Source organism: Carcharodon carcharias, chromosome 8, assembly GCF_017639515.1.
Source record: "Carcharodon carcharias isolate sCarCar2 chromosome 8, sCarCar2.pri, whole genome shotgun sequence".
NCBI classification, from domain to species: Eukaryota; Metazoa; Chordata; class Chondrichthyes; order Lamniformes; family Lamnidae; genus Carcharodon; species Carcharodon carcharias.
Window position 1 is genome coordinate 34,996,250 of NC_054474.1, and position 19,391 is coordinate 35,015,640.

At 41.4% G+C, this 19,391-nt stretch overlaps 1 protein-coding gene across 4 annotated transcripts in view; it reads left to right on the forward strand.

The window, feature by feature from the left end:
* The window catches only part of atp10b (ATPase phospholipid transporting 10B), a 364,284-nt gene extending 345,552 nt beyond the window's left edge, over positions 1-18,732 (forward strand). For 3 of the 4 annotated variants that reach the window (XM_041194601.1, XM_041194600.1, XM_041194602.1), the window contains 7 exons: positions 1,661-1,737; positions 2,519-2,644; positions 3,511-3,711; positions 12,003-12,083; positions 12,175-12,279; positions 16,133-16,320; positions 17,543-18,732. In XM_041194601.1, coding sequence (XP_041050535.1) covers positions 1,661-1,737; positions 2,519-2,644; positions 3,511-3,711; positions 12,003-12,083; positions 12,175-12,279; positions 16,133-16,320; positions 17,543-17,825 — 1,061 coding nt within the window. In that variant the 3' untranslated portion in view covers positions 17,826-18,732. The remainder of the gene's footprint in view (positions 1-1,660; positions 1,738-2,518; positions 2,645-3,510; positions 3,712-12,002; positions 12,084-12,174; positions 12,280-16,132; positions 16,321-17,542) is intronic. The other variant, XR_005943877.1, reaches the window with a different exon arrangement.
* Positions 18,733-19,391: the final 659 nt, after the last annotated feature.

The following is a 19,391-nucleotide window of genomic DNA, read 5'->3' on the forward strand; positions in this document are numbered from 1 at the left end:
TAAACTGTTCCAGTACAGCTACAACACTGGCATCTACCCTGCTTTGTGGAAAATTGCCCAGGTATGTCATGTACACAAAAAACAGGTCAAATGCAACCTGCCAATTACAGCCCATCAGGCTACTCTCCATTGTCAAAAAAGTAATGGAAGGGGTCATCAACAGTGCTATCAAGCGGCACTTGCTTAGCAGTAACCTGCTCACTGACACTCAGCTTGGATTCTGCCGGGGCCACTCAGCTTCTGACCTCATTACAGCCTTGGTTCAAACATGGACAAAAGATCTGAACTCTTGAGGTGAGAATGATTGCCCTTGACATCTAGGCAGCATTTGACTGTGTGTGGAATGAAGGAACCCTAACAAAATTAGAGTCAATAGAAATTGGGGAAAACTCTCCACTGTTTAGAGTCATACCTAGCACAAAGGAAGATGGTTGTGGTTGTTGGAGGTCATTCATCTCAGTTCCAGGACATCTCTGCAGGAGTGCCTCAGTAGTGTCCTCGGCCCAGCCATCTCCAGCAGCATCATCAATGATCTTCCTTCCATCATAAGGTCAGAAGCAGGGGTGTTCACTGATGACTGCAGTGTTCAGCACCATTTGTGACTCCTCAGATACTGAAGCAGTCCATGTTCAAATACAGCAAGCCTTGGACAATATCCAAGCTTGGACAGACAAGCAGCAAGTTATATTCACACCACACAAGTGCCAGGCAATGACTATCTCCAACAAAAGAGAATCTAACCATCGCCCCTGGACATTCAATGGCATTGCCATTGCTGAATCCCCCATTATCAACATCCTGGGGGTTACCATTGACCAGAAACTGACCTGGACTAACCATGTAAATACTATGGCCACAAGAGCAGGTCAGAGGCTAGGAATCCTGCAACGAGTAACTCACTTCCTGACTCCCCAAAGCCTATCCACCAGCTACAAGACACAAGTCAGGAGTGTGCTGGAATACTCTCCAATTGCCTGGATGAGTACAGCTCCCACAACACTCAAGAAGCTTGACACTGTCCAGGATAAAGCAACCCGTTCGATTGGCACCCCATCCACCACCAATGCACAGTAGCAGCAATGTGTTCCATCTGCAAAATGCACTGCAGGAATTCATCAAGGCTCCTTAGGCAGCATCTCCCAAACTCGTGACCACTGCCATCTAGAAGGACAAAGGCAGCAGACACATGGGAACACCACCACCTGGAAGTTCCCCTCCAAGACACTCACCATGTTGACTTTGAAACCTATTGCTGTTCCTTCACTGTCACTGGGTTAAAATCCTGGAATTCCCTCCCTAACAGCATTGTAGCTGTACCTACACCACATGGACTGCAGTGATTCAAGAAGGCTGCTCACCATTATCTTTTCAAGGGCATTAGGGATGGGTAATGAACACTGGCCTAGCCAGCGGAGCCCACATCCCGTGAATGAATTTTTTAAAAATCATGTTACCTAACAAAAACTGTGTAGAGTGCAATCTCTCTCATAGGAGCTTTGCCAAATGGTAGGCCTGTAGTTCTTTACTGTGAGTGCAGGGTTATCATCAGTATTTGGCCCTTTTGAGACACTGGGCAACAGTAAAACCTTGTTTGTGATCAGTTTGTGTCCAACTGATGAAGGGTGGATTAAAAAGTGTAACAATGTGCTTCATCTTCCAGGTGACGGGGCCAATGATGTCAGCATGATCCAGGCTGCTGATGTGGGCATTGGAATTTTTGGTCAAGAAGGAATGCAGGTACAGTGCTTCCTGAAACCTAACTTCCTGTGCTAATCAGATAAAGAATGGATACAGCTGAAAGACTGCTTCGTAAAGTGGATCAGCATACTGTCCTTCCAACACCATAATATTGTATGAAATCCTACCAAAACCAATATACACATTCATGCTGAGTTGCCCTGCTTTAATAACACTTTGGAGTACTGTGTCCAGATCTGGTTGTCATATTATAAAAAGGATATAAAGGCACTGGAGAAGGTTTAAAAAAAAAGATTTTCCAGGATAATACCAGAAATGTGAGGTTATAGCTAATGAGGAAAGAATGAACAGGCTGTCTCTCTTTTATCTTGAATTATGAAGGCTGAGAGGGGCCCTGATGGAGACCTTTTAAATTAAGAAAAGTTTTGATAGAGTAGACACAGCTGGGAGGTTTCCACTTGTGGTGAAGAGCAAAACTAGAGACAAGCAATATAAGAGAGGTCACCAAGAAATCAAATAGGAAATTAAGAAATTTCTTCACTGGGAGAATGGTGAGGATGTGAAATTCGCTACCACATGGAGTGGCTGAGGTGCACATATAATGTATTTAGTTGGCGGTTAGAAATGTATATGAGGGAGAAGAGAATAGAGGGCACTGTTGTCAGATTTTGATGAAGAAAGATGGGAGGAGGCTCCAGTGGAGTGCATATGCTGGCAAGGACTGGTTGCGTTGAATGGTCTGTCTCTGCTGTATGTGCTATGTAATACTGTATGGTATCTAACAAATTCTGAAGTTTCCGCTTGTATTCTGTCTTGGTAGGCTGTGATGGCCAGTGATTTTGCAATCTCTCACTTTAAACACCTAAAAAAGCTGCTACTGGTACATGGTCACTGGTGCTACACTCGACTGGCCAACATGATAATTTACTTCTTCTATAAGAATGTGGTAAGTGGATAAAATTAACATTTAGCCATATAGGTGCCAGATTTATCTGGCTGGGGTCCATTCCGGAGCTTTTTTCATTCTGTACTAATACTTATCATTAGGCTGTAGATATCATTAAGCTGAGCTTCCACATTTTCATCTTCAGCTCCTATCATGACTGTTATAGTCAGCTCAATATCAGACTCTAAAATGTATGAATGCATCTGAGAATCAAACTTTATATTATCAGTTTTAAATAAAAGTTGGTTGCACCATGGTTTAAGTATATTTAAACTCCCACCTTCATAAAATTGTGGCCTCAACCAGTTTTATAACAGATAAGACAACTTCCAGAACTTTTCCTTGTCATCATTCCATATCCCAACATTATCCAAAAAGTAAATCAAGTGAGTGCATACTCTGTGGCTGCCTAAAATATTTTTCCATGACATGCCTCCCTTGTCTGATAAACAACGTTAAATTTGTATTTGTAATATTGTGACAAGCTACAATCCAAGACCACTCTGAATCAATTTCGAATGAGGCACAGTTTGGGAATTGCTGGAACAATTTTAGAAAAATGATGATGATATTAGCAATAGAAATGGTAGAGTGATACACAGTGTGTTGATCTTGGATCATTGGGACAGAATAACGAGGAGCTCACTTTGCATCTATCTCACAGCATACTTTGATGGAGCCCTTGATATTGAGATTTAAAGCAATAAAACAAGGCAATACGTTATTGCAAGCATTATTATCCCTTACTGAGCATTAACATTGTCATTTTTCACTTCCCCTATTTCCCATAAAATTATACTTTGAAACTCCAGTAGTTTTCAGGGATGTTTGCATTCTGAACCTATTTTCCATTTCTTCATCCACAGGCCTATGTGAATCTACTGTTCTGGTATCAATTTTTTTGTGGATTTACTGGGTCAACGATGATTGACTACTGGCTGATGATTTTCTTCAACCTTTTCTTCACCTCCCTTCCTCCATTAATGTGTGGAATATTGGACAAAGATGTTTCTGCGGAAATGCTTTTGGAGTTTCCCAAACTGTATAGAAGCAATCAACAGTCTGCGGTAAATTTAACACTTGCAGTTTTATTGCCTAATATGTAAGTAAACATTCATCAGATCAATCTGTTCTTGAGACTCATGCTGTGATCCATTTCATTGGGTTTGAGTCCTGGTAAATTTCCATTGTAAAAGAACAAAAGACTGACAGAATTATGGCAGAATTACTTTGACAAATGAAATATCCCTATTGCTGAAGCATGCAGTGTTCATTTTTTTAAACTAGAAATATTTTGGAAACAAGGTCAAAAGCAAAGCTTAGTATACATATACCTGCATGTACTTTAGGAGAGAAGGAGGCCAAGATTTTGCAAGCTGCTAAAATAGTTACCAAAAGATTCTGACTCAATTTTAATCCTGAGCCTATTTTAGGTGGGAGAGTTGTGGTGTGAATTAGAAACTCACCAACTACTCCAAAAATTAGGCCTGGGGTATATTTAACTCTTAGCCTCATTTAAATCCTAACTCCAACATTTTTTTATTCGTTCATGGAACGTGAGCGTCACTGGCTGGGCCAGCATTTATTGCCCATCCCTAATTGTCCTTGAGAAGGTGGCGGTGTGCACCCTTCTTGAACCACTGCAGTCCATGTCTTGTAGGAATGTCCATAGAGTTATTAGGAAGGGAGTTCCAGGATTTTGACCCAGTGACAGTAAGGCAACAGCGATATAGTTCCATGTCAGAATGGTGTGTGCCATAGAATAAATCAGCAACTGCAGGTTACTTCAAGAAAAAGTGCAATTTATTTAGCACTGAACAGTACAATGGCCATCGGGAGCAGATCACAATGGATCTGCTCAACGATACAGCATTCAACAAGCAATATTTAAGCAATACAATTACGTGACTCCCGCATATTCACACAGTGAGCCTATTAACTTACCCTTCTTTATTCTCTTACAAATAGGTTAGCTAATTGATTTTGTTTACCCATACAGTTTCTTGATTGTCCCTTATCTCTTCTAACAATGTACCATGAGATAACATCTGATCCTTTTTATCTGAGTTATAATCTTGTAACAATCAGGTAGTTATGCATCAACCGTTATCAGTGCCTGCAATTATATCTCACAATAGGTCAGGTAATCAATAAGTTAACTAAATAATTACATCAAATGCAAGACAGGCAGTTTTACAAGACATGTTGCATCAAGTTAGAACACAAACAACAGTCTACGAGACCTAGAAAAGAGCATTCACAAAGAACAGGGAAGTTAAAAAAAAACAGGCTGGCCACCATACTTATGTAATTAATCGTGCACAAAGTTCATTTTATTCTGGCTATTCTCTAAGAATACTTTCCTGGTTTTCCCACAAAGCTTATAATTTCATTTTAACATTTATCTGCACGCACATAAGGTACAAGTTAAACATAGAACATTTCATGACTTCCTCCTTTGTGTCTGTTGTGGGTTTTGGTAGGCAACAGGACAACTGGCTATTTTCTTAGCTTACTTTTCCTTACCTCTCTATTTCCTATCCTGTAATATTTTCTTTCTCAGTTCCCCCTTTTGTGCCTTGTAGCACAAGCCACTTACTCTCTTCTTATTAGGGTCATCTTTTCTATATCTCTTTGTCTTTCTAACCTCTTGTTCTTTCTTTTATTTATGCACACCAAGATTATTAAAATTATTATGATCAAAATCTGAACGATGACCAAGACGTGGGAAAGAAATTTAACCAAGGATGTATATTTACATTCATTCCCCAGTTCCAAATCTCCGAGAAGAGAGAATCCTTCTTGAGTAGTTCTTCAGCTTTGTCTCTGTCTGTTTTAATCTTTTGTTCAATTTCACTCCATTTGTGGCTCACATTTTTTGCTTCCTTTATCAATTGTTCCCAATCTGCGTTCAATGGAGGGATAGTTGGCAACGGATCTGATACGATCTTACGTATTTCAGTATCATTATTCATTCTTATGCTGTTTGTCTCTACTGCTATCTCTGTGTCCTTTGTTAACAGGCCTATATTATTGCTTCCAAAAGTTAGTTGTTCTTTGATGTTCTTGATTATTACATTATAATCTGGTAAGGCATAAGTCTTGTTTTGTTCAAAGTAAGTCAAATTTGTGGTCACCACATAATAGTGAGTTGCATTGTGTGTTTTAACAAAGTATGAACCATTATGTTTAGTGGGGTTAACATGTATTTTACAGTCTTTCCAGTGGTGTAAACCGTACATTTTCTTATTCATGAGGGCATAGTCTGGGCACAGCCATATGCCTTCCATTTTCTGACATCTATCCCTTTTCATTCCTTTTGCTGTGTTTTCCATTAATAATGCCCATTTTGGGGCTTCTGAGGCTGTCAGCCATTCTTCTCCTTTACCCAGCCTATATTCTCAACTTGATATTATCGTGAACTCAACGTATCATCCTTAGTTTTTGGTATGTGTAGAGCCATTCCCAAGATTATTGTCTCCTTCGTTTTATCACTACTATTGAGGTGGGAGATGCAGGTGGCTAGGGAGACATCTTGGACACCAACATTTGCTAGGGGTGACCCTAGCGCCCATTTTCGTCAAGTCTCTTCTCCTATCCAACCTAGCACCTGGTGATTTTTAAGTTGCAACAAGTTTTCATCCATTTGAGCCAGAACGCAAGACCCTTATAAGATGCATACAGCATCCTTTGTTTCATTCTTTTCTTCGCCCTCTTCTCTGTCGTGTTAGTTACTGGTTTCAGGCATTTCAAACCTTCCTGAATATGAACGGTCAGTTGTTTGCTCGTCTGGGCTGCTTCTCCCTGGTCATCATATTGCTCCTGAGTTACCTGTTTCATGTGGGCCTTTAGTTTGTCAATTTCCATTCGTAGAGTTCCTATATCTAAATTATTTATTGTGGCAGTTCCTGCTGCATAACCTATTCCTGCAAATTCCAAGATCCCTCTCCTTTCTCGTCTTTTTTCCCGTATCCTCCTTTTGTGTCGATTCTGAGTAGGGTTTACAGTGGTAATGCTCACCAATTGCTCCTTTTTAACTTCTAGTTTCAACCCTGTTTGGCTAACTTCCTCTCTTAACAGTTTGGTATGCAGCTTTCTCAGCCCATTAGGGCACCATTCTGGCATATTTAGTCTCGCCATATTTACTGTTACTATCACATGGGTGTATCCTGGCACAATAATCACTCCTTCCTTTTCTGGGGTTATTACTAACCCTGTGTTTAGTGATATTACTTCTGACCCATTCTTGAGGCATTCTGGGGCTGCCACAGTGGTTGTTTCTACTGGGGTAGGTGAAACAGTTAAAGATGCAGTTGGGGCCAAAGTTGTTGACTGGGGCACATAGGGTGGGTCAGGGCAACTTTCTCCATTGATTATTTTGATTTTACCATCTGGGCAGCACTCAATCTTTGTTAGATCAGTCTTTCCCCTAACTGCAGGTTGGAGAGTGCAATTCCAACAACTACCATTATGGTTGCTAGAGCATGTAAAATTGCCAAAAGAGTGATGACTCGATGGTACTCAGCACTGCTGATTCTTACATGTACACTTATTTTTCTCACCCCCACATTGTTCAACTAGATTGATTCCTTGTCCCTGCCCATTCTTTACTAACCCCATCACAAACAGACACAAGAGTAGCATGATTACTTAGTTTCTTATGATTTACTTAAGTGTTCAAACTCAATTAGCTTTCCTCTGGAGCTGGTACTCGCTTGCAGTGAGAGGCACATATCCAAGAAGTTTTTCCCTCACACTTTACTGCTGTTCTGGTTGTCAGTAGCACTTGATAGGGTCCTTCCCATCTGGGTTTAAGGGAATCTTTCCTTTTGTGTACTTTCACAAGGACCCACTCTCCTGGTTTTAGCGTATGGCACTGGAAGTCTCCTGGTTTCTTTTGTGATTCTTTTACCTGTGCATGAATAGATCTCAGTTGTTTGGTTAATGCTTGACAATACTGCATCCATTTATCATCTGCCTCATGTAGATCAAAGGGTTTGGTTAGCCAGGTGGTGTTAAATCCTACCCTCATAGGGCTGCCCATTATTATTTCATGTGGACCCAATTTCACCTCTGAGTGTGGTATAGAACGCATACGCATTAGAACTATGAGCAAAACTTCTGGCCATTTTAAACCAGTTTCTCTACAAAGCTTGGCTAGTTTGTTTTTCAAAGTACCATTATTTCTTTCTGCTATTCCAGATGATTGCGGATGGTAAGAGTAATGCAAGTTTTGCTTAATACCCAAAGCCTTGTATATCTCCTGCATAATTTTTCCCATAAAGTGTGTTCCTCTGTCACTATCTATACTTCCTGGTAGGCCAAATCTGCAGATTATTTCCTTAAGCAGTATTTTTGCTACAGTCATAGCGTCTGCCTTTCACACAGGGAAAGCTTCAATCCATTTTGAAAACTTATCCACTATGACTAGTACATATTCATATCCTAACGCCATAGGTGACTGTATAAAATCAATTTGTATATTTATGAAAGGTCCGTCCGGACTTTGTTTAACTGCTTGTTGGGTAGGCTCTCCTTTCCCTGGGTTAAATTGTTGGCAAATGACACATCTTTTGCAACAGTTAGTTGCTGTTGACGCAAATCCTGGGGTGTACCAGGTTTTCCTGATGGTCTCGATCATCAGCCCCCTTTGCTCACGTGTGTCACACCGTGAGTAATTTTTGCTAAGTAGGGTAGCATTTGCCTGGGGGCTACAGGCCTGCCATCTGTAAAACGCCAGAGGGCATCAGGGCCCTAACTGCAGCCCTGATGGATGCAGGACCGATGTTCTTTAGCCGTTGCAGAATCCTGCAAGGCCATTAGATCTGGTAATAAATCAGGGATGTTGTAGTCTGTCCTACTTCTCCACAGTTTAAGCAATCCTGGGGTTGCCTGCATCATCCCCCCCCCCCACTCCGTCCCCCCTCCACCCTGTCCTTTCCTTCTGTCTCTACCTCTGCCTCTGCCCCTTCATCTTTCCCCAAAATTGTTTTCCTGCAATTGGCCAATTTGCAGAGCAATCAATCTTTCCTCCAATTGTTCTTTCCTTTATTCTAGGCAACTTTGGCAGTGTGAGGCAACAGCTACCAGCTCAGAGAGGGGTTTGGTTTGCCACCCTATACAGATGCTGTTGATCTGATTTTAGATTTTGGGCAAAAGCCCTCCCACAAAGGCGGCTGCAACTGCCTTTGGGGCCATATCTCTGGGCTTGGTAATCCCAGAGTGAGATTCAAAGATTCTAATCCTTCGCTTTAAAATATCTGCTGGAGATTCATTCTTTTCCTGCTTACAATTTTGGATTTTGGACCAATCAGGCCCTTTGGGGCATAGTACACGTACTGCATCAATCAGTCGTCCCTTAAAGTCGTCCAGGGCTTCAGTGCGACCTGGATCATCTTTGGGCCACTGAGCTGCTTCGAACAGCCTTTTCTGTACCTCGCTGGGTACTATCACTCTCAACAATTGCGGCATATCCAACCAATTGGGATTATAACATTGCATTACTGTTAGAAGTCCTTCAGTAAATTTCTCTGGCTGTTCTCTGATAGGGAGAAAATCCTTAGCTAAATTTCTCAAATCCCTCGGGATTCATGGGGCATGGACCGTTACCAGTTTCCCATTTGCACCAGGCAGCTCTCTAAGAGGAGCTTGCATGTGCATTACTGGTTCTGCCTTTGCTCGTTGACCTCTAGTTTTAACTGGGAAAAAGTTTCATCGCCCACATGAGAGGTTTTCAAATATGATTTTTAGGCTTTTGTTTAGTAGGCCCCTCTTAATTGAGGACAACCAATCTTTCAGATCTGATTTATTAGAGGAACTATCTTCCTCAGTTGTTCCTGATGGGAGTAGAGGATACAAGGGTGCTGTTGGCACTCTGGCACTAATAGTCTTGTTAGCTTCCTTTAGAGTTATTACTTCTCTCAGGAGCTTATTATGTGAGTGTTGAAGTCCTCTAACTCTGGAGTTTACCTGTCTTTTACTGGCTTCTTGGTACCAATCATAGTAAGCGTCCCACTGGTCTTGTTTAACTTTACCACCTCCATCCTCCAGCACCCTTTCTTAAAGGTACTAATTTATCCATATCCGAAGTGTCTTGCATTGGGAATTGCTTCTTGGGATCATCTCTAGTTATTCAATGCCATTTTTTCAAAAATTTGCAAGTATTTTTATCATAATTTTGATACATATAATAAGCCAGCGTTTACTTTGGTGGGACCGGAACATCCCCTTTGGATGTGGTTCCACCCCATAGTGCACTTTAACCTTTTTCCCTAGATCTAGAAACCTATATGCCTAAGTCAACTTTTACCTTTCGACAATATTGTCCTACCTTTATCCTTCGGGCCCTTATCCTTTTCCTGCAGCAACCCGCAATACCTTCAAGATTGGATGACGCTGCCTCTCCTCCGGGAGTCCACTTCAAAGCTTTCAGCTGTGGCAGTCTCCCTTTGACGCCCCGCCTTCAAACTGGCTTCCACTTCTGAGTGGCATAGTCATCCGAGTCATGGCACCAAGTTTACTGTCAAAGAATAAATCAGCAACTGCAGGTTACTTCAGGAAAAAGTGCAATTTATTTAGCAGTGAACAGTACAATGGCCGTTGGGAGCAGATCACAACGGATCTGCTCAACGATACAGCATTCAACAACCAATATTTATACAATACAGTTACGTGACTCCCGCATATTCACACAGTGAGCCTATTAACTTGCCCTTCTTTATTCTCTTACAATTAGGTTAGCTAATTGATTTTGTTTACCCATACAGTTTCTTGATTGTCCTTTATCTTTTCTAACAATGTACTATTCATTCCATGAGATAACATCTGATCCTTTTTATCCGAGTTACAATCTTGTAACAATCGGGTAGTTATGCTTCAACCATTATCAGTGCCTGCAATTATATCTCACAATAGGTCAGGTAATCAGTGAGGTGACTAGATAATTACATCAGATGCAAGACTGACAGTTTTACAAGACATGTTCCATCAAGTTAGAACACAAACAAGTCTACAAGACCTAGAAAAGAGCATTCACAAAGAACAGGGAAGTTAAAAAAACAGCCTGGCCACCATACTTATGTAATTAATCGTGCACAAAGTTCATTTTATTCTGGCTATTCTCTAAGAATACTTTTCTGGTTTTCCCACAAAGCTTACAATTTCATGTTAACATTTATCTCTACACTCATAAGGTACAAGATAAACATAGACAGAATGTTTCATAACTTCCTCCTTTGTGGTCTGTTGTGGGTTTTGGTAGGCAACGGGACAACTGGCTATTTTCTTAGCTTACCTCCCCTTACCTCTCTCTTTCCTATCCTGTAATATTTTCTTTCTCATGTGTGACTTAGAAGGGAACTTGCAGGTGGTGGTGTTCCCATGCACCTGCTGCCCTTGTCCTTCTAGGTGATAAAGGTCGTGGGTTTGGACTTCCCACCTGGTTTCTGCTGGTTTTCTCTATTCCTAATCTGTCTATCAAGTGATTTTTCTAACTGATACAACTGGAATAGGCTTTAAGAACACTGATCCAGTCTAGTGACACCTGTGAACATTTAGTTTGTGAAATGATAGGTAGTTAAATTCTTTCATCCCATAGTTCAACTTTTGAATGTTTGGAATTAATTTTCTTTACACTAAGGTTTATTAGCTCTCTTCTCAGAACTTCCAATATTTATTCCCCTGAATTTTCACTCAGTTTTTCATTAAAAACTTATACTGAATTGGGAAGTTAGGTGATGGAGAATTTGGATGCTCAATGCGCTATGATATGGAATGGCACATCCGAGCACTCTCAAATAAATTGGACGGAAGGCTACCTTGGGCAATTTTTATACACCTGTCTATGAATGAATTTTAAAAAGTGTCAGTGTTAAGATTTAAATGAGGCTAAGAATTAAAATACCCCGGCCAAATTTTTGGAGCAGTTGGTGTGGTTCTAATTCACACCACAACTCATCCACCCAAGATAGGCTTGGAGATAAAATTGGATTAGAATTTTTTGGTAATTATTTCAACAGCTTGAAAAATCTTGGCTTCATTCTCTTCTAAAATACGCGCAGGTATATATATACTTTGTTTTTGACCTGATTTCCAAAATATTTCTAGTTTTTTTTAAATGGACAGTGCATGCTTCAGCAGTAGGGATATTTCATTTAGTAAAGTGTTTTTCTCTGAGGTGCTTTGGGACATGTGAATCATGTGATCATGTACTATCTTGGCTAAGATGTTGTGTTGAAAGGACAGCCAAAACATATGGGGGAGAGTCCTTGATGATTAACAAACAGCATGACATGCTTGTAAAAATGTAGAAACCTATCTGGAAAACTATCAAAATTCTGTTTTTGTAACTTCTCTTCAGGCCTACAATCTCTGCACTTTTTTGATCACCATGCTGGATGCCTTTTATCAAAGTCTTGTCTGCTTCTTCATTCCATACTTTGTAAGTATTGTGGCCATCCTACTCATGCTAACCTTGATGATGTTTATATTTTCCCTTTACTCCATTTTATTTTACTTTAATTTTTTTTAAGACTTATCAAGATTCAAGCATTGATGTATTTGCATTTGGAACACCCATCAACACTCTGTCCCTCTTCACAATCCTAGCACATTTAGCAATTGAAACCAAAACGTGGGTAAGTGTCGATCTTAGAAATAAATACAATAAAGTCCATAACTCTATTTTATGATGTAAGAATAGTGGTTAGCAGTGGTAATATGGCGAGGTGTGGGCTTGAGTAGGAAAGCTGAATGGAGGTAGTGCAGGGAGTTGGAATACTGACCACCCCCCTTGTGCCTTGGTGATAGTAGAATCTGGGTTTACAGGTGTGATCCCTCATTTGTTGGTATTGCTGCCTTTAAAGCAGCAAAACAACGTTGCCTGTGATATTAGCATAGAATAGATATCAAATGAGTCAGCTACTTTTACTATTATGATACCTAAATAGATTTTAATTCTAGGCTACAATTTTGAGAAATAATTAAAATGAATGAAGATGATCACTATTAGTTCTTTAAATTCTTTAAATGCAGTAGAATTTGAGTGAGAGTTAGAAAGCCACAGTGTGCTGCATTAAAAAGCTATTAAACCTCAGATTTTTTGTGGTAGGTGGCTACCTGATGATATAGTAGATCATTGATGAGAGAGACTAAAAGAGTGAAGTAAAGAGCAAAGTCAATCCCTTCCAATGAGGGATTGGTGTGAAGATTTTTATTTGAAAAATTCAGCTGAAGATGCATAGTGCAGAACAGCATCCTGGCCAAAAAGCGTGAATGACAGCAAATCAAGACATATTATTATTAAGGAATTCTGAGTTTAGATTTTAAACCTGTAGATTGTAGGAGAAAGAGAAAACATCCCTATTTTTCACTGTGATATGGTGAAATGTTTGGTCAGTCAATGCAGATGTCATTGTGAGCAATTCTAACCTGAACCAAGCTGGCAGGAAGTTATCAGGATTGGATCAAGCATCCATTTTCCACCCACCTGATATTAACTTCTATTGACTTCACCCAGTCAGATCCTGTCAGCACCTATTGATGTAAGAATGCTGCCTTCCAAACCCAAGGCCTGAATTTTACCTTTGGTGGACTGCCCACCGTGATCGGCCCCCGAATGTGATTTCACATTGGCTGGCAAATTAACACCCATTCAGCGTGCTCAGCGCTGCTGGGGTGGGGGCGGGAAGAGGGCAGGAGATGATGTCACCGCAAGCAGGGGTGAGCGCTGTGAGAGCACCCCCTGAAGGCAGACAGCTGCCTCAGGGAGCTGCAGACCTTCAAATAATCAAATAAAGGTATGAAAAGCTGCAACAAAAAAAAATGTCCATGCATCACAATCAAGCACCTGAAAGCATACCTCATATAAATGCTGTCCATAGATATTTTGTTTTATTTTACTTCCTAACGGAGATTTCATCCTGCCCTTGGATGAGGTTTGATGAAAAATGCAAAGGCCGCCTGGCCGATTGACCTGTCTGCCAACCATAAGATTGGATGAGCCACAAAGGATCTCAGACAATTATGGTGTTAATAGGTTTAATTGCCCTCTTAATTGTGGGCAGGCATGCTTTCGACTTTGACGCATGCCTGCCTAATGAAATATCGCGCGAGTGAGCGATGATGTTGGAACGCTCGCCTGCGATTTCATGCCCGATCAGGTTGGACACATGCCCACCCGCGAGGCATAAAGTTCTGCCCCAAAAAGAGATTTCAAAGGGAGGAGAAATAGATAGATGACAATTAAAAATGTGTGTGTGTATTATATATGGACATAAATCATGTGAAGATTAAAATATTTATTTTAATAGCTTTGTCCAGTTTGTGTTGTCCTGCCAAAGAACTTTGCAAATGTGACAACCATGTTAAAGTGAACAAGGGTAAATGTTCATTCTGGAGACATTTTACAATGGCAAAACCAACTTGGTGTAGGATTCATGAATCACTGCTCTTTGTTCAAGACTAAATAAGTACAGTGGAGCGACTCTTTTCCTGCTACACCCAATCTGGCATGGACAGAAACAGAACACCAAAAGAGCATTGCTCCTGTCTAGGCTCAGGTGTGCAAGTGCTTCCCCTCCTACTCCAATAATATGGCCAGCTGGCACATCTGGTACAGGTGTTAGGAAATAGAGCTAGTTTAAGTAAGCTATATTTATGGGTGTTAGCAATGAGTTTTAGCTTCGATGTTTAAGTTTGATTTTTGTTCCTTTATTTGTGTGTTAAGGAAAAGGGAAAGTTGAGTTTTAGTTTCACTTTAAAAGAAGCCTGCATTTTATTGAAGATTTTATGACTCTTGAAGGGGAGTTAAGGCAAACAAGGTAGAAAAAATTGCACTGTTGTCTAGCAACAGGAGTCCCACAGAGACAGAAAAGTAGCTTCAGTTGAGTTGAAAGCAGTTTAAGTTCAGTTGTAAGCCGTTGCCAGCAGAAGCAACAAAGGAGGGACAGATAGCAAGTCCCAAAACAGAGTTCATTTGAAGCTAGGGATGCAGAGAGGCTGGACAGCAGAGGGACAGATAGCAAGTTGCAAACTAAAGTTGGAGCCAGCTGCCAGGAGAAGCTGGAACCAGGAGAAGGAACTGCCGAAGGAGGTTCCAGAAATTAAAGACGAAACTCCCTAGATCCAGGGGAGTGGAACAGGAAATATCTCAAGGGGACAGTCTAGTCAAAGGACAAGGACAGGAATCTGGAAAAGGCCCTGTTCTGTGGAAGTGAAAGTAAGGAGTAGAGAAGAAGGTTCCAAGCTTAAGGGAGAAAGTTGCAGGCTGCAAATTTAAAGTGATATAGGTGTGTGAGAAGCCGGAAGATCCAAGGGGACAGTTGAAGGTCTGTAACTCTTTACTATGAGCAAGTGAAGCAGTGGTGTTCTGTTGGCACAACTGAGTCAGTAGAGAGAGTGCATGGAAGAAAGCTTGAATGCATATGGTGATCCAGGGGAGAGGAACATCGGAGGGAGAGTTTGAGACCCTGAAGCTGGACTCTTGTGGAAGGTGTCTGAGAGAGAGCCTTGCTTAGGAGAAGATTCCAGAGCGAGTTCTTCAAGAGTGGAGATTGAAAATCTCGTGTGAAAGACAGGGTTCAGTGAGACTGGTTGGCTCACAGGGTGACAAGTGTCTGGGGGAGTTGAGGAGAGATCCATAGCATCTGTTTGGGGTGGCATCTGTCACTTAGTTTCACAGTGTGGTTTGTCTGACCACAGGTCGCCTATTGGTCTACATGGACTGTCTATTTACTATGAACATTAGCGTATAAGATAGCTTTTCTAACTTGTGTTATCCTTACAAATCTGTATGCATCTGTAAAGGTGTAGTTGTGGGTGAAGGAGTATTGTAATATAGTTCATCTTTTCTGGTTTAATAAATGTTTTATTCTTTTGTCAAAAGTTCATCAGCTGACTCTTGCGACTCCGTTTAGTAGTCACTCTCCATGGACCTAAACAAAAAATATAAGTTAAGATCTATCAAGCTGGGTTCCACCCTGGGATCTGGCTTGTCTAGTCGTAACATCAGCTGGGATCATAACAGGTTAATCAATGGCTGGGAATTGTACACTTTGAACAGCAAGTTGAAGCATGTCAGGCCTCTGTAATCATGGTCTCCTAACTGCTGTTGGTGATCAATAGCCAAGGACCATTTGCACCCAGATGCCTTGGGGGGATTTTACAATTGAAAGCAAAGAACTATCCAGGGTACTTTGGCTTCCTGTGGGACACTTGCAGACCCATTGATTGGCACATGTCCAGGGCCACGACATCTTACCATGTTTCACTGAGTGCTGGGGCACATTTCTATTTCTGCCCTCCTTAGGAAAGCTTCACAAATTCTGGGACAACATAACAGGGCAGACAAGTCAATGAAATGGGCTTCTACCTCATTTTTCTGACCTTGGTGCCTGGCAATATGGATATTCCCCAGAAACAAAGGTCAGTGGCTATGTTCAATCCTCTAGACTGGTTTATGTCTTACAGTTTTTAATCTTTTTCTGGCAGACCTGGTTACATTGGGGTTCAATGATTGGGAGCATAGCACTCTACTTTTTGATTACACTTGTTTATAGTGCCAACTGTGTGACCTGCAACCATCCATCAAATCCCTACTGGATAATGCAACATCAGATGACTGATCCACTCTTCTACCTCGTCTGTCTCATCACACCAGTTCTAGCCCTGTTACCAAGGTAACCAATTAATTGTAATTTTACAATGACTTATGGGGACTTTGGTAGGGGAAGAACAAGCAGCAGAGAATTGGTCACCCATTTATATCTGATTTCTTTTTTCTATTAGAGTGCCAACCCCATGCAAATTGCTATTTATAATTGAATAAAAAGCCCATAATCTGATGAGAAATTGCAAACTATTTTAGCTGCTCTATGGTCCCAATATTCAATGGGGATGGGGTCTTGGGCAAAGGGAAGAGTAACAGTGAATGCCATGAAGATTCTTTTAAACAGATTCTCTACCTGGCAACCTGATTGACAGGCTTGGTTGCCTGTCAGGCAAGGAAATTCTGCAGAAAAGACTGTAATCAAGGAGCAGAATAGCTTTGTGAGTGTTGGATGAATCATGAGGTGACTGGGGAGGATGGAGGTTTGGATCATGGGGTAGTTGGAGATTGGGTGGAAAGATAGGGCGGGGAAGGGTTGGGAGGTGGTGTTCACAGTGGGACAGGAGATGGGGAGGGTCTAGGGAGAGTCAAAGATTGCAGGGATCGGAGGAGATGAAGGGCATCAATGATCACAGCAGGGGTCAGTGATCGCAGGGACATGGTAATGGGATGGGGGCGCTGTTACAGAGAGATCATGGAACTGGGAAGTGTTTACAGGCAAGTTTTTTGGACCTGTGGAAAACTCCTGGATGTTTCCTCTGGCCCACACTCAGTGCTGTAAAGGCACTTACCTGATGGATCCAGCCTTTCTTGAATTCTACCTGTTGGCTTTTCCGGTGCTGGGAAACCCAACTGACACTGGGTTAAAATAGAAACTTTTAACCTAGGAGCAAACAGTGTCCTGAAAAGGTGTTAATGGCTGACTAGTCTCCAGCAGGTGAATTGGTCGACCCATTAATACCACAATTGATTCGAGGCGGGTTGTATTTTTGTTTCGGGGTTTTAATGTTTTTAACCTCCCACTTGACCCAAACCCACCCATTTTGTGAGGTAATATTACCCCTTAATTATCTCCAGTCCTACTTGGACCTTCCCCCTTATCCCAAGAAATTCTCCAGTTTAAAATTAGAAACAAAAAATTCCATTGCTAATGGAAAATTGCAGTACTTTGCTGGTATAAACTTCTTGGATTTACAGCATTTGAATTAAACTTGAACCATGTTTTGGTAGTTTTTGTTTTAACACATTTCAAGCATCTGAAACAGTTCTCATGCCTTTGTTTACACTCTCAGGTATTTATTTCGTAGCCTTCAAGGCACGTTGTTTGCATCTTGTGTTCTCAAAGCTCGTCGGCTGGACAAACTGGACAGAGAGAAACGCATTCAAACAACCAAACATTGGAAAGGCCTTAACATCTCAGCAAATGACACTTCGTCTTTAACAGATTCTGCAGATCAATCATCAGTTCAAAATGTCAATCACCCTTGTACAATGGCTAGTAATCATGATCCTCAATTTATTTCTTCCAATCGAGTAGGAATGGCAAAAGTACAGAGTTCCATCAACACTGCATGAAAATTAGGCATCACTTTCACAGGAAGAGATGAAGCAAAGTGGGGCCAATGAGGATTCTAGTGAAGCTGCCCGTCCGTAGTCAGCTTCAGGAATGACAGAAAGGCTGCCTCTTTCCTACCAGTCAATACTGAAAAAAAACAGCTCTCCCAAAAGGCCTTACAAGCACAGAGTCTACTGTGGGAAACAGATTTTTGTGTCAACTGAAGAAAAAAACTGCAGTACATGTGCAAAATTTTGAATGACCTAACCTGAGAGCTTAAGACTTTCTCTCTTTCCTCGCATAACCTAGACAACATGAGCTGAACTGCCAATCTACCAATTTTTGTGCCATTAACATTTATTTGTCTTCATGACAGTGCATTAGTTCTTAAGTATGTAAATTTGCATGATTTTCCAAAAGATATTTTATTTACCCCTCTGCATAACATAATTAAGAACGTGTTTATTGATTTAGCAAGAGTTTGGGCATGAAGTTTATAATAAAACTCAATAACCAGAATCACTCAAAAGTAAAACACCGTGGATGCTGGAAATCTTAAATAAAAGCAGCAAATGCTGGAAATACTCAGCAGGTGTGACAGTATCTATGATGTGACAAACAGAGTTAACACTTCAGGTTCTAGCTTTCATGAAAGATCACAGACATGAACGTTGGCCAAGATCTTCCAATTAGTGTCGTAATTGCTATGTCCAACACTGATCAGACAGTACCCACTTACCTGGATACAATTTTCCTGGCCAGACTTACGATCCACGATGCAGAAGAAACTCCCTCAGTACAGGAATCTACGCAGACAGTAGTGAAGAGAATCAGTGCAGAAGCCACACTCCCTTTTTACAGCATTAGCTATCATATTCTGACAAGTGTTTTCAGGCCCCAAAGCTTTTCAGTGGGTGAGTGAGTAAATGGGTAGCTGGATAAAATAGGTGGGTGAGGTGGGCAAGGTGGCTGGTGGGAAGGGTGGAGATGGATGAGGTGGGGAGTTGATTGAGTGAATAGGTGTCAGGTAGCTCGGGTGGTGGGGTCTGTTCAGGACGGGTCAGGAGGTAGGGCTAGTCCGATCGGAGGGGAAATCGGATGTTGAGGGCTAGTCAGGTCGTGAGGATAGTTAAGGTGTCAGGGAGGTAGTTGAGGGGGGGAGTTGGTGGGTGTGGTCGGTGTGAGGGATTGTTTGTGGGGGGTGGGGTGGGGGGTGGGGTGGGGGGGAGGTGGTCAATTGTACATTTACCCAGGTGTTAGACTTGGATTTTTCAATCCAACATTTCATGGGTGACTATTCAAGGTAAATAAATTAGAACTGTCCAAAATCTCCAACTTTAACTCAGAGCTGGAGATCTTTCTGGAGGGTTCCAGGGAGCAGGGCAATTGCCCATTGGAAGCTCAAGCCCACAGAATCAGTACTTTGTGACTTCTGCGGGGTCCCAATGGACATCTTGGGTTGTACATCTGGCCTCTGACAATCCAGAGACCGGAAGATCTGGGCCATTAACTCAGTTTCTCTCTCTATCTCCACAGATGTTGCCAGAGCTTTTGCATTTGCTGCTTATATAAATCAGAATCTTCAA